Source organism: Mus musculus, chromosome 12 (assembly GCF_000001635.26).
Source record: "Mus musculus strain C57BL/6J chromosome 12, GRCm38.p6 C57BL/6J".
Classification (NCBI taxonomy): Eukaryota; Metazoa; Chordata; class Mammalia; order Rodentia; family Muridae; genus Mus; species Mus musculus.
The window spans coordinates 35,531,346-35,547,469 of NC_000078.6; the positions used below are offsets into that span (position 1 = coordinate 35,531,346).

Consider the following 16,124-nt stretch of genomic DNA (forward strand, 5'->3'; position numbering starts at 1 on the left):
CCTAGGAGGAGTTGAAGGAGGAGAAAGAATACGGTCAAAATATATTGTATGAAAAAGAGAATTTTAATACAGAAAAACAACAGTAACAGAAACTAGGCCTCACCCTTTAGTTTGAATCTGTTGCTTCTTTCGTTCAGTTTGATGTGAGCCCTTGTGTTAGACACATCCATGGGTGAGCATGAGGCACATCCACAGCCTCGGCATAGATGCCCTCTCACTATTGCTATCTGAGAGAAAATGAAAAATAGTACGGTAGCTGCAAAGTCCTTTCATGTCAGGTGCTGTCTAGCAAAGGGCCCCATACTGTAGATCTGCGGAAAATTTAGTATTGTGTACTGTAACAAAATGATTAGTAAAGTTTTGTTATACAGATGGGGCTCACAACGTTTTAATAGAGTGAAGGGCTTCTATATTACTTCAGCATTCCTGAATACTAACAAGGTAAAAATTGATATTGGTGTGTACTTAGCAGCAGATCATGAGAGCCTTGCTACGGCTGGCTTGAATACCACCACAGCTGCAGGTTTTATTGATTGAGCATCTGCTGTTTGCTAGCAATCCTAAACTACCAGTAGCAGTAAGTAAGACCTTTTCTGTCTTAATAAAGCTTCAAAATATATTTCAAGTTTTAATCACCAGAGTAGATTGTTCCATCTTCTGCTTTGCTCAGCCATTTTCATGAGACTGAATAACTAAACAACTGCACACAACATTTTCCTCTCCAAAGAGAATAAGCAAGAACAGGATTTAAGTGGAAACAGACACATCCCAGAAGATTCTATTCCCAGGTTGGTCTTTGACATTCTGCCTTTGAAGATGAGGATATGGGCTAGATGCAAGGCTGCTTAGGATCTCTTAATTTCCTAACTTTCATTGCACTGAAGAAGGAGGAAACAGCTATTCACAGTGTAGTGTATACAAAACACTGTCCTTGGATGGAATTGAACACATTTCAAACTGATTTCCTTCTACAGATAACTGTCATGGTGGGACCGGCCACTAGAGGGGGCTTATTTTGCATCTAGATCCTCATTTGAAGACTGAAAGAACTTCGGGTTAAAATCATGTCACCCACTTTACTCCAAATTTTCACGGAACTGTATATTTAAATATGACATTTTTCGACACTAGAATTACAATGGGTATGCTCCGTATAAAACAGCTATACCTTAAAGGGTACAAGTTAATTAAATTAGAAAGCACAGTCAACACTTGTGTTTTTTCCTGAAATTGAGGTATTTGGGGCCTCATTGCACACAGGCTAAGTAGTTTAACTTAAAGACTCATACTAAAGCTTGGTGACCTGGTTGTTAAGGGTGAACTTTGATTATGTGATTATACAGCTCACTATTTTCTGTTCAGGGGGGACAACGTAAGTACTTTCACTAAAGGACCTAAGTGCCAGCACTAAAGTCTTCGACAAAGCAAGCTGGTGACCTTTAAGGCATTTGAAGGCTCAGAGTTGATTAAAGGTGTTCAGTACAGATCTGATAAACAGAAGTCAAGGACCAAATAAAATAAAATATAAGTTCGTGGGGACAACAGTTTAGTTGTCCGAAATTATCAAATGCAAATAGTGAGACAATATAATAAAAGGTGTAACTTAATCTAAAAGGAAGTGTTGTCGTGTTAAAAAGGAAGCTCTCTATATTAACTAGAAACTAAGAGCACTCGCCGTTATAATGAATAACATTTAAGATGGTGACCTTTGTATAGAAAGCAGTTTATGTCCTTAAATAACATAAGGAAAATCAGTTACTTAGACTTAGACACTCAAGCGGAGCTCCAAGTTTTATGCCCATGTACATAATACCTGAGATTTTTCATCTCATACTGAGTTAGTATTACTATTAATGAAAACAGGGAACAAGCACTTGAAAGCCTCGGAAACTGTAACTGCCAGGAACAAAGTCAAATTGAGCAAACATGTTTTAACAAAAAGAAACCGTCCTACAAAATACTAAAGCACTGAAAGCCAGGGTCCAAAGAACTGCCGGGGTAGAAAACTGCTGAGTCAACGACATTTGCGTCCTTTAAAGTGTACCAACCATAAAACTTCCAAATTCTGATCAAACTATTTACACATGGACATCTCCTCTCAATATTAATTTGTAAGTCAAGATTTGAGGAACTAGGACAGTTGAAATTCTTAAGGGGAATTAAAATCCACAAATAACCCAACTTCTAAGCTAGTAACTATTTGTAAACAGTGTATAAATCTTAAGTTGGTTTTTTTGTTGTTTTTGTTTTCTTTTTTTGGTTCACTTGGTGATAGCTGTCATGTTTCAAGCAAAACACACACTACTGATTGCCTGAAAGTGTTCCTAAAATAATTTATTTTTTTAAAAAAATAACAAATGGTGAGATGTGGAAACTCCAAGGTAATTATGAATGAATGCATCAATACAGACAACTCCTAAATGGAACCCTGTCTCAATCATGAATCTCTTTTCTGAGGGGGGAAAAAAAATCTCCCATCTCATACAAATAGCCCATGGAAATAAAGACCAAAGCCTGTAATCTCTGTCAGAATTGGCAAAAAAAAAAAAAAAAAAAAAAAAAAAAAAAAAAAAAAAGCAAGGGGAAATGAACTACAGGTAGAGAGTAGAAATAACTTAGAAGTCAGTCTAGTTCTTTTTCCTCTTCTTAATGATTTAAAATTTTACAGACCCAAAAGCACTCCAAAAGGAGGAAGAAAACTGCACCAAAGAGTGGCTAAGAATGCCACCAAGCTGCCAGGGCACCTGTCCACTGCACACTCCAACCTGCTATCAATTCTGCGCCTACACCGAGCCCTGCAGAACTGCTGCCTAGGAAGTAAATGAGAGAGCAAAACAGAAAGCTAGGCGCTAAGAACAGAAAGACATTCCTTCAAAGGCACAGGTCCCCTCCTTCAAGACAACACGTGTTTAGCTCTGCCCAACATCTCACCTCAGTGAGCTGTCTACTTATCCTCCGTGTCCCCTAAAGCTCACGGCAGCGGAGATCTAGAGTGGAGGATTTCCAGGCAAGCTTAACTAACTAAGCTAGAGCGGCACTAGGTAGGTCAGAGCTGTCAACGAACCAGCCAGGGAAGGTCGCTGAGCAGTAAAGGTGCAGGTGCCTGAAAGCAGGATTTTTTTTTTTTTAACGCATTGGTTGAGACTCAGCTCCTGGATGGCGGCACGCGTGGGGACCTCCCGCACCCTCGGAGCGCGCCTGCCCGCCGTCACTCACGTTTTCTGCACCGGCTTGCGCCGCTTGCGGCTGGCATAGGTGATGTTGGCGCCGCTGCTCATGGTGCCCGCGCCCTGCCCGCTCCACCTGCGTCCCGGAGGCGGCGCCCTGCCCGCGCTGCGCCCAGGTGAGCCGCCGCCGAGGGCGGGACGACCGCGACGCGCAGGTGCGGGCGACAGAGGAGACTCGGGCTGCCCGAGCTGGCCGCGGAGGAGAAACCCGCACGCTAGCCGCGCCCGGTCCCGAGGGTCAGGAGGGGCCGCAGTGCTCTAGGGCTTCCCGGCTCCCGCGCTGTGCCGCGGCGTCGCTCACAACCCTGCCTGGCAGCCACCCCCGAGTCCGTCCACCAGTTCGTCCTCCGGGTCGCTCCGGGCTGAGCCTCTCCGGGACACGCGTGGGGCACCGAGCGTCAAAGGGAGCGCACACACACGCTGCCGCCCGCCGCGAGCCCGCTCCTCCGCAGCCGCGACCCCGCGCAGCTCCGCCCCGGGCTCCAGCCCCGCCCCACCTGCTCGGCCCCGCCCCTCACGGTTCCCAGGAGGGCCCCACCCTCTTCGCAGCACGTGATGACGCAGGACGTAGTGACTCCCAACACTTCTTGCAGTCCGAGGTTCTGGGGGTGGGGTGGTGTTCGCCCAGTACCTGTTTTCCAGCCTCAAAAGGGGTGTGAGGCCACATTATGCCTAGGCAAATTCCTTGTAACCCAGACATCAAGATTTACCAGGCAAAGAGCTTAGCTCATCCTAGAGTTGAGTCATCTAATTTTTGACAAAGATTTTACATTGAGCTGGTAGATAAATAACTGCGACTGGAGAGCATTCTAAGGGGAAAACTTCAAAAATGCCCTGCAAAGTTAGTTGTCTTGAAGGCTACGAGTTTTATAATCCTTTTCCCTCCCACATTTATTTTATGTCTACAGAAGACAATAAAACATCGTTTCCTCCATCAGACTTCAGGAAGATGAGAAGGAAAGAAGCACAGGAGTGCTGAGAGCATGAGAAATTGGAGGGTAGGTACTGAGACTATGACCAGAGACCTGAGTTTCTGTTAGTAGTACGGTAGAGCTGATGGGAGGAAAAAGAAAAAAAAAAAAAAAGATAATCTAGGAACAAATCATAAAGATTTAATGAAGAAATTGGGTCTCATTCTGCAGACAACAGAGAGCTTTTAAAGGCGTAATTTGGAAGATGATGTTCCATCTTTCTTGGGAAAGTCACTGTGGGAAAAGGTGGAAATTCTGTTACTCAGGAACAAAACAGATGGAAGAGAGAATCGCTGGGAAATTGATGAAATCGACCAGCTGCAAGACCAATGGCACAGCCATGGGGATGAGAGAAAAGAGACAGCAGAGATGATAAAGGAAGAGGGAAGGTCGCTGTTAACCACCAAAGAATAGAGGCAGAGAAGTGAATTTTGGGAGTCAGGTAGGTGATGCTGGACATGAAGAGATAGAGATGAAGTCTGATGTGTTTTATAGATTTGAGAAAGAGATCAGAAGAGAGGATACACAACAGCAAGGAAAAGGATAGCGAGAAAACTAAGAACAACAAATGGTGCCCAGGCTGTGGAGGAAGAAGAACCCGCATCACTGTGGGTGGTTGTAAACTGGTCCAGCCACTGTGGAACTCTGTATAGAGTTTCTCAACAAATTAAAAACAGATCCACAAGATGACCTGCTATTCTCCTGCGCACATACCTGATAGCCCTTCATTCAAAACAAGTGAGAAGTGGACCCAGACTAGATTCACATCAACCTATGGATGGATAAATAAAATGTAGTGCGTCTACACAATGGCATTTTATGGGACTCTGAATAAAACTGAAATCATGGCATTTGCAGGTAAACAAGTGGAACTGGAGGCTGCCGTGTTAAGCATGGCAGACACAGAAGGCAAATACCATGTTTTCTCTAGATGTATGCTCTAGATTTTGATTTTTACACATGTTGAAACTAGGAAAGCGATCATGAGAGTGGAAAAAGGAGCTCTTGGGTTGGAGGTGAGAAGAGAAAGGGCAGGAGAATACACATGACACAGAAGGAGAAGAGGGGATCCTGTGGGAGCAAGCAGAGCAGCAGGAGTGGGGGAAGGAATGGGGGGGGGGCGTCCAGCAGAATGGGAGCATGGTAATTCATACATTTCATTAAGCCCATCGCTTTGTGTGCTAATATTAGAAACAAATTTAAGAGTTAAAATTGATAGTTTTCTCAACTATGTTTCCAGCTGGGTAACAATGGCATGAATCACCAGAAAGAAATTATAAAGCTGGCCTCATGCTTCTTAGGTTTGAAATAGATTTAGGACATCTAAGGAAAGATGGTAAATGGGGCAACCTGTGAGGTAGAAACTGGAACTGTGATCGAGAAGCTGTTTGCTATTGGACAAAAAAGAGAGTGTGGTGATGCCCTGTGGGTACTGCAAAAGAACTGCCAGGACTAAAACCTGGAAAGCTCAAGAGCCCCACCCCCACTCCCCACCCCCCACCCCCCACCCCGAGAGCTGGGTCCACCGGTGGAGTGGAAGGTGAAAAATGGCCCCGTTATTTCAACAAGGAAGGCCGAGAAAAGAGAACAAAGATTCACTGACTAGTGTGAACTATTTTGCGAGGCCCCATTGTTAATTACTAATTAATAATAATGTAGTGTTGATTTAATGGGAGTGATGAGTGGGGTTGTTCTACTTCTTTACAAAAGATGAAGAGGTCATTGACTTTGTGAGGAAAAAAAAAGACAAAGGTGATAAGTAACAATAGATACTTATAGAAAAGCAGAGAAAGTGCCCAAGCAGAAATGAGATCAGGGCTGTGGTGGACTTGCTAACAACGAGAGCAGTTCTTGAGGGGCTTTGCTTTGTAAAGTCCCCCATAGCTTCTATAGGGCTTCATGGTTCCCACCTGCAATCCCGGCACATAGTGTGCTGAGTCAGGAAGGAGTCTACAAGTTCAAAGCCAGTCTAAGCACCAATATTATTAGCCTAAGTATGATTTTTTTTTTTTCTGAAATGGGGGGACTTGCACAGAATGTCTTTACTGAGTCCTTTAATAAGGTCTTCCAGGTGATCCAACAGTTTGGGGTTGAGTGCCATGTAAGTTAGGGGAGAAAGGATAGATGAGTTACACTGAGTAGACTAGTAAAATTTACAGTGGAAATAAAATGAAAGAGCATTTAGCCTTAGCTATAGAAGAATGTGTATGCCCTGTGATTGGTAGATTTCATTTTAATTTCATTTTAGAAATATATACATTAGAAATGATCTTGGAAATGACAACAGGAAAGTGGGAATCAGTGTTTTGTTTCCAGTGTATAAATCCCTGAAAAATAACTCAGAACTGTGGGATGAACATGCAGGAAGTGATAATCCTGCTGAGAGTTGCCTTTTACTTAAGGCAATAAATAAGTAAAATAAATGAATGAATAATTAAATAAAACAAATTTCTAAAGAAGACCATTTACACTGATCAGCAAATCCAGAAGTACAGGCCAAACATCTCCACGTCTCCTTTTCTTCCATCTCCTTTTCTGCATAGATGGAACAGATGGGACACATGATCATTCTATCCCAACATGCATTGAGTGGAAAAGAACAATTTCCTCTTAGCATAGCAACCAGAAATGTAAAACACATTAACACAGTCCATCAGAACAGAGTGGATAAAGTCAGAGCTCCTCCACAGTAAAGGGTTGTACTAAATGAGCTAAACTCTTGGTGGGTTGTTGTTTGTTTGTTTGTTTTCATCTCTTTTTTAAATGGTAGCTCTTTTCCTATCATACTTCTGTGTCTGGTTAAAATATTATTTATGAGTCACATCATTTATGTCCTCATATCCACTCTTAGGCAATAAATCTTTGTATAGCCAAGACTAACAGTCTAATGTTCACAGTGAAATTTTAGAAATTCATTTCATTTCAGTAATGGCAGCAAAAACTTCACTTATGAGTTAGTGTGCTAACAAAGCTAGTCTCTAATGTGGGCTATTACAGACAACTACACGACACTATTGACACTTTGTACAAAACAAGGCTTCAGATTACCACTGCAGAACATGACCTGCAACTTGTCACTTGTGACCATCCACAAAGATGTTTAGTTTTCTGGGTTGAAGTAACATGATATTTTACATGCAATAATTGGTTTATAACAGTCCATTAACACCCAACTACTTTACTCAGTATGAAAACAGTATGTTTTAGTCATACTATAAATAAAGAAATTCAATAGAATGAAAAATAATTAAAATAATATTAAGCTAACATCCTCGTCACTGTGATATTTAATTTCCACAAGAAACCAGACATGTCATGATACACTAGTGATAACAGACAGGCTCCATAATAGAGCCTGCTTTGTAATAGAAGAGAGAACAGTTCATCAGGTAGTTGCATAGGTAAATGTGTAATTGCATTTGTGACTCATGCTGTGAGGAATGTCGTGGAATGTGTCACAGATGTGCTTGATCTGCTAGGGGAGGTCACTCTGAGGCAGCCGAGCGGAGCCTTGCAGTAGGAATGGGCTTTTGTGGGTGTAGAGTGGAAGGAAGGCTATTTCAAGCAGAACAACATTTGCAATATTTACTCTTTTTCCTCCTCTTCACTTCTGCAGCTATAAACCACCTGCCCTCAAAACTACTGACATCACACTTCTCCTTTTTTTTTAAAGGATCATAGTCCTTGCCTTCCAAACTGAACTGAGGTGGCCTAAGTGACAAAAGCAAAGATCAACTGTGATGACTATTCAAAATTTGAAGCCCAACACAGTGACATCACTTGGAAACCATGCATACTACTAATTTGAGAGAGTCTGAACTCCTACATTTCACTATTCCATTCCTCTTGCAATATTGTTTTAAGGCTGAGTTTCTATAATTTGCTATCATAAAATGCAAAGATGAGGAAAATATTGTGAAACACAAAGATGTTTCCTGGGCGATTATAAGCAAAACACCACATATATGAATGTCCCACTAAAAATGAAACAAAACGTATAATGTATGTCTATAGTTCTAAATAGCTTCTAAGGTATTAGGCTTCAAATTGTTAACCATATATAAGTTTGAGCCTATCTACTTAATAAGTGAAAGTGCTATTTCTTTTGCCTGAAAAGCATAAAAAACTTACACATACACTAAAAATATCAAAAAAGAGAATGTGTGGGTCCTGACATAGTGAAATTCTTTATTTAGAAAGTCAGAAACCTCAGTCCCAAGGAGCCAAATTTATATTCTAGGTCTTGTCAATCCAATTTCAGCTCAAAGAGTATGTTTATTCATCTCTAGTATGCTTTAATTTATTTCATAATATAATGAGTTTATACATTACTTGTCAACATGGAAGACTAACACACAGTTATAGGTCTCAGCCTTTTCTAAATGCTTAATTTCTTCTTTAATAACTTGGCTATTTTACTACAATGTCATAGTTAGAAGTACAAATAAAGAATTAACAGAGGTTAAAGAATTCTGTGAGTATAGGTTAGACTGACAAGAATAATTGGTATTATTCTGGAAAAAAGGACCTATAATAAGAGCATGATTTGTCAAAATTATTTCCCTTTACATAGGAATAACCAAGAGGTTTTTATTCACATTTATTTATTGATTATTATTTATTGATTATAGGAGGGGTCCTATACGTATATGAGCACATGACATGTGTCATGGCACATGTGTAGGTCAGAGATTAACATGTGGGAGTGAATGCTTTCCTTCTTCCATGCAAGTTCTGGGCATGGGACTCAGGCAATCAATTGGTCTTGAGTACCTTTATTCACCAGGAAAAGAGCTAGCCTAACATGCTGTGCGTCTAAATTTTAATCTTTTATTTTCTGATGCTCTTATTTTAATATATATATATGAAATTCAGTCATGGGGAAGTTGATGGAGAGGTTCATGTTTCACATACTAAGATTCATATCATACTTAGTAAACATTTTACTAAAATATATGTGTAAAGATAAATTTCTGTAAAGATTCAACTTTAGAGATAATTATATTTGAAGTTGCAATAATGATGTGCACTCTTTGCAATTTAAGACAAAATCTAGAAGAAACTTAAAAGGTGATGAATTTATTCTAAAAAAGAAAATGATATTAATTTTGGAAATGTTGATAAAGATGAATGGTCACAGAACTAGATCTAGAAATTCATATTTTGTTTGCTAAACTGGAAGGGCTAACATATATTTATGCATAGTAAATCACACAGTAATATATTCTTGAGAAATACTTAACTTGTTTTTGATCAGTCTTGGAGACAGTGATCCTTAATCTGTTTTACATAGTGTGCTTTCCTGAAAGAGCCAAAGAATTTATGTATGGCTGATTGTGTAATTCAAGAATAGCCTGAGCACAAATTACTCATATATATGTATCTACACATATAAAGAAAGCACTGATAACATTTCATACAAATACTTTCTCATCAGCCCTTAACTATTGGTGATTTCTCCATTATGTGCTCTCCTTGGTAAAAATTACAAGACTTTATAATATATGTGCAATCAGTGTTTATAGTTACATACTAAAATGATGCATTTTTATAATCACATTTTTGGGAAGAGTGCTATGCTAGGAAGGTGCTGTAAGGCATCCAAAAAAAAAATCTGCCTTTACCTGCTTGGTAAGTCTAATGATAAAGAAGATCTATTTACATATTTAATCAAATGGCCGCAGGAAGGCAGAATGTTCTCAGCCCTCCTCCAAATAGGGCTGGAAATTTTTCCCTTGTAAAACTCTAAATTTGAGCTGAATGATTTCCCTGCCTAAACAGAGATGGAATTCCCATAAGTATAGAGGTGCTCTAATAGAAATCATTTAGAGGAGTTAATTCATTCTGGCTTCATAGAAAAATCTAGCATCCATCTAGATTTGAGTTGAATCCATTTGTTTGTGCTAAAGAAAGTTGGGCTCATCTCAGTAGACAGCTTGCGTAGTATACACCAAACCCTGGTTTAATCTCCACTACCACAGAAAATAAATAAATGATCAAAAATCAGATTCACATTAAGCAAATGTGCTATCAGGAAAATCATACAAATCAAATGGTTAAGTGACAACATATTCATAATAATATATATATATATATTAGAAAACATCAAATCATTTGTTTGGAAATGTAAACCTATTTAAACTCTATAAATCAAGGTTTTTGAAGATTAACTTTAAAACATTTGTATGCCATTTTCCCATAATATTTACTTATATACATTTTTCTAGTGGACATATTTATGCCAAATATTCACAGCCCTTTTTAAAGCACATCACGACTGGGAGAAAAAGTCACTCTACACCCGTTTATAAAAACCCGACCTGAATTCCACTGGAATGCTTGATTGCGGGATAATGTAAAGTGAAACCTGTGACTCTTTTGGGGTACCCTTGAAGAGTTCTGGGTGAAAGGCTGACTTCAGCGAAAATGGCACTGACAGAACCATGTAGCAAATGGAAGTTAGTGTCAGACAGCATGCTGCCCCAACCGCTTGGATTCATTTTTCAAATTTGTCTTTTGGGTTAGTATTAAAAAGTTGACATTCCTATAGAATTTTCCCCAATTAGAATTAGATGTAAACATGTTCTACACATTATATCAGTACAGGAAGTAGCCTCAGATGAAACAGGTGATATTTGAGACAGTTTGTTCAGTGTACTAACTGACTAGAAGTAGGCTGTGCTTTACAGGCACAAAACTATCGTTATTGTCAAAGCCCTCATTTTAAATCATTCTAAAGAAGCAAAAGTCATGGCAACAGCTGAAAGTTCAAACGTCTGATTCCAAAGACAAACGTGAGAAGACTGACTCCTCAGGCAGTTAGGAGGAGGGACTTAAAGCCCATTCCCACAGTGACATACTTCCTCCAACAAGGCCACACCTACTCCAACAAAGCCACACCTCCTAATAGTGCCAGTCCTTGGGCCAAGCATATTCAAACCATGGCACTAAGAGAATTTAAGTTTGAAACTTTACATATTATCCTCCTATTATGCATGATTAAAATACAAGAGAATTTAATATCTCAGCTGTTTTGTAGGCATTTGTGTGTGTGTGTGTGTGGTCAGCAGACAGCATACATTAAAATAAAGAGAAAGCTAAAAAGATTACCATTTGGTAGCTTTCACTGGCAGAAAGAAAGCCACTAATGCAGCCTGTGATAATGTCCTTTCCCCCTTTTAATAAGGAGGCTTGTATAGTGCTGACATTAAAAGGATTAAACAGCAAGCCTGCTGAGAAAAATGCTCAAAGGTATTAAACCCTGGCAGTGTTGGTTTAACTGTAAGTACTGTAGAATGAGATTACGTCCAAGTTTGGAAGGAGAAGTAGGTTTGACAGAAGACTAACAGGTAACAATATTCATAGAAGCCTGAATTAATGCTTCAGTGAAAAATATAATTAGCACAAGATTTGAAAATATGTCTCCTTTGGCAAATGTCTCAAGAGTAATCAGAGCTGCAGACTGATGGAGTGGAAGGAGCACTGGGCAAAGGGCCAGAGTCGCAGAGTTCAAGCTTGTTGCTGTACATCCAGCTTTACTTCCTCAGAAGAGAAATGTCCCAAGTCCTTGAATCTTTGGATGATGGATATGGCCAATTGTATCCATTCTTGCTTCTTCATAAAGTACATTTTTATACTACAGAGACCAAAGGGCTGAAAATGGAATTCTCTGGATTTTCGTGCCATTGAAGCAGATTAGGTTCAGTTGGAGGCATTTAGAGGCAGGACTCCTCTTCCTACCACTATCTTTGCTTTCTGCTAAGTGATCTTAGCTTTTCTATGCTAGGCTCCTGCATCTGAGCTAGAGATGCACCAGTTTGAGAGACTTTGAGTTACAGCTATGGGGGCACCTGGTCCTTTCATTCTAATTGCAAAGGCATATTTTACTATGATTTTATAGTGACTTCTGAATTTGTCACCTTCCCCACTGAGTCAGAAACAGTAGTCCCCATCCTAGCCAATTGTAGAATATTCTGGAAACATTTCTTGATGCTCAGCCTAGAATCGCTATCTTTTTCCTTTCTAATTATTTTGTAAGCTTTTAATTCCTTATAGATAATCTCTGTCTACTTAAAATGCCCAGAGATTATCCTGTTTCCCATTGAACTCTAATGGATAGACAGGTAAACATTTATTCTTATATAAGGTCTTTGAGAAGACCGAACAAGTATGCACTCTTGAAACACTGGTCACACCTGTCAATCAGCAGCTGTCAAAACCTCATTGTATTCTTTTACTATTAATTTTAACAAGATAATATAGGTATCAACATATTTCACAGAATATTGCTTTTCTTAGACAAATAGTTCAAAACTAATTATTGCATATTTAAAAGTGTCCAGATATTACAAAGCTTCACTTGCCAAGAGTATCCATGAGCTTATCTGACGTATTTCTAATAGCTGAAATGGAGAGATTACTTCAGAGTTATATTTTTTCTGTACTAATTTTCTATGATGATGGCAATCAAATGCACAGTGGCTAGCTGCATGTGGGGAGGGAGCTGACACCTTACTCCATGTGTAGAGTGATCAAGAAGTCACAGAAACACTTTGTTCTGTATTCTTCATCTCTGAATCTTCTAATATCCTTACCTTGGTCATATAGCTAGACTATTTTCTAACCACGGATAGCTTAAAATATCCCATTTATTTTAACCTACATTCTGGCACGTGGATGGTTACCTGTGTTTAGGTACCATGCTTCTGTCTCCTCACACCTTCCTGGGTGAATCTTCCTGCTCCTGACTCTATCCCAGAATCCTCTCTCTCCCAGATGTCTCACCTCCTATTTCCTGCCTAAGCCATAGACCATTAGATTTATTATTGACAGGTGCCACATTTATACAGAGATAAGATATCCTCTCTATATAGATGTGCAGGAGTGAAATTGTTGAGTTTGAGGTAACTATGGCTAACTTTTGGAGGAGTTGTTTTCTCAGTGGCTGAGAACATTCCCACCAGCATCAGAGGGCATTACAGTTTTTATGTATTATTCCCAAACTTCATTGTTGCTCATTTTTATTACAGACATTCTAACGGGCATGCAGTGATATGTTACTATGATCTTGATTAGCTTTTTCCTAATGACTCAGGATCTAAGCATCTTGTCTTTTGTGGTTTTGTGTCCTTTCTCTGAATAAATGTTTACTCAAATCCTTTGCCCATTACAAAATTGGATTATGAGCCCAGCAGGAGATAGGAACTCCACCAGAAGACCAACAGAGTCAACTAACCTGCAATTTTAGGGCTCTCTTTAGTCTGAAACACCAAGCAAAGAACATACACTAGCTGGAACTAGGCTTCCCTGCACATATGTAGCAGATGTGCAGCTTGGTCTTCCTGTGAGTCCTGAAAAACTGAAACAGACACTATCCCGAAAGCTGTTGCCTGTATTTGGGATATGTTCTTTTAGTTGGACTGCCTTGTCTGGTCTCAGTGGAAGAGAATGTGCCTAGACTTGCAGAGACTTGAAGTGCTAAAGTTGGGGAATAATTGGGGATTCCACCCACTCAGAGGAGAAGGGGAGAAGGTATAGGAGAAGAATTATAGGAGGAGGTGAATAGGAGGGGGGCAGTGAGTGGTATGTAAAGTTAGTAAGTTAAAAAAATTAAATTAAATTAAATTAAAAAAATAAGCCTGTCCAATGCAGTTTTGTTTCAAATCATAACTCATAAAAAGCAAGCACAATATGTTGGGGGGAAATGTGGTTTGGTGTGACTAGATGCTAGAATGTGATAGGACATGTGCTCACAATGGGAAACAAAGAACAAATATTAGCAGAGTTAAAGTGGACTTGATCATGCAGGCCACAGAGAATCACAGTTTTCAATCTGGACATGACCCTGTATTTCCCATTATTTATGCTGTTGTTTTAAAGACCTGTTTCGAATTGTGAACTGCTATGAGGTAGGCAGTCTATCATAGTGATAACAAGTTCAGATCCCAGAGCCTAGGAAACTCAAGTCAAATCCAGCCTTCTCGGATAAGTAATTAGGTAACTTTGAGTGGGTTATATCAGCTCTACAACCTTAACCTTTGAGGGTACGTTGTTATATGCAATAAAGCAACGTTATTAAAAACAACGTTGTTTCTAACATTGTTAGAAAAGCCATATGCACTCTCCCTAGGTTATGGTGCATGCTCAGTAAATGATAGCTACAAATAATAAAATAATCGTTGAAAGCAAAGACTGCATTGTCTCTCCAGTGTCAAATACGATGTTTTGGCCTTCAGTCATAGACTGAGTAATGGTCAGTCTAGGAACACCTACAAATATAGATCTAGAGTTCATGATAAAGTTGTAAAATGAACATCATCAGTTCTAATCAGGCTATCACTCAGATGTAGGAAGGAAAGAGTGCTCTGACACTAATATATATATATATTATAATATTATATAATATTATATAATATAATATTATATTATATTATATTATATTATATTATATTATATTATATTATATTATAGAGGGTAGACATGCAGAGCAAAGGAATACAAAGAGATTCCTGCTCAGGAAGATGTTCTGAGAAGGCAACTTTGTTTTCTTTTTTATTAAAAAAATTATGTATGAGTACACTGTAGCTGTCTTCAGACACATCAGAAGAGGGCGTTGGATCCTATTACAGATAGTTGTGAGCCACCATGTGGTTGCTGTGAATTCAACATTCAACTCAGGACCTCTGGAAGAGCAGTCAGTGCTCTTAACCTCTGAGTCATCTCTCCAGCCCCTCCTTTTGATATTATAATTACATCATTTCTCCTTTCCCTTTCTTCCTTCAAATGTGCCCATACATCCCTCCTTGCTCTCTTTCAAATTCATGACCTTTTAAAATTATTGCTACATACAAACATGTTCTCTCTCTCTCTCTCTCTCTCTCTCTCTCTCTCTCTCTCTCTCTCTCACACACACACACACACACACACACACACACACACATTTTTAAATGTTACATATGTATGTTTTCAGGAACGATCATTTGATATTTGATAACCAACTGGAGAAGACTAATTTTCTCCCTCTAGTGTTCCTTAAGAAGGTAACTCTTTAAAAATATTTTTAACAAAATAAAATATAACAAAATAAAGCAAAAGCTATAATATCAAAGTTGGAAAAGACAAGACAACAGAAAAATAAAAGAACCCCCACTGAAGGCACCAGAATCAGAGATGCACCCCTTTACACACTCAGGAGTCCCAGAAAAGTACTAAACTGAGAGTTATGGTATATATGCAGAGGACCTGGTGCAGACCTGAGTAGGCCCTCTATCACTCCTTCAGTCTCTGTGAATTCATATGCACTTTGCTCAACTGTTTTGGGGTCTCTTGTTTTCCTGCTGTCCCTCATCCCCTTTGTCTCCCCCATTTCTTTTGCCTTCCCCCTTCCAGGGGGTTCCCTGATCTCTAAGGTGAGGAAGTTGATGGAGACATCTTGTTTAGAGCTGTGTGTCCCAAGGTCTCTCTGTGTGATGATTTGCTGTGAGTCTCTGTGCTTATTCCCATCTGCTGCAGGAAGAAGTGTCTCTGATAATAGCTGAATAAGGCACCAGTCTATGAGCATAGAAGAGTATTATTATGAATAAACTTTTGTTCCTTTTTTTTTTAAGAAAATAGTATTTGGTTTTACTCTAGGTTTCTAGGATATCTGTATTCCTTTTTGATCACCAAAGTGGTGTGTTTGGTTTTACTCTAGGTCTCTGGGCTCTCTAGACTCTTTCTTGGCCACCAAAGTGGTATCAGGTGTGGCTTCTCTCTCATGGAGAGGTCTTAAGTTAGGCATCATTTGGCTACTCCCACAATGTGTATGCCACCATTGCCCTAGCAAATTTTGCAGAAGGACAGATTGTAGATTAAAGGTTTTGTGGTTGGGTTTGTGTTTACTTTTCTCTAGATTTTGTGAGTGGACTGGAGATGCAGGAAGAGAGAA

At 39.5% G+C, this 16,124-nt stretch overlaps 1 protein-coding gene across 2 annotated transcripts in view; it reads right to left on the reverse strand.

Moving 5' to 3' along the window:
- The window catches only part of Ahr (aryl-hydrocarbon receptor), a 37,011-nt gene extending 33,367 nt beyond the window's left edge, over positions 1 to 3,644 (reverse strand). For both annotated transcript variants that reach the window (NM_001314027.1, NM_013464.4), the window contains exon 1: positions 3,217 to 3,644. Coding sequence is in view for 1 of the 2 variants with exons in the window: in NM_013464.4 (NP_038492.1) it covers positions 3,217 to 3,278 (62 nt within the window). In the remaining variant the exon portion in view is untranslated. The remainder of the gene's footprint in view (positions 1 to 3,216) is intronic.
- Positions 3,645 to 16,124: the final 12,480 nt, after the last annotated feature.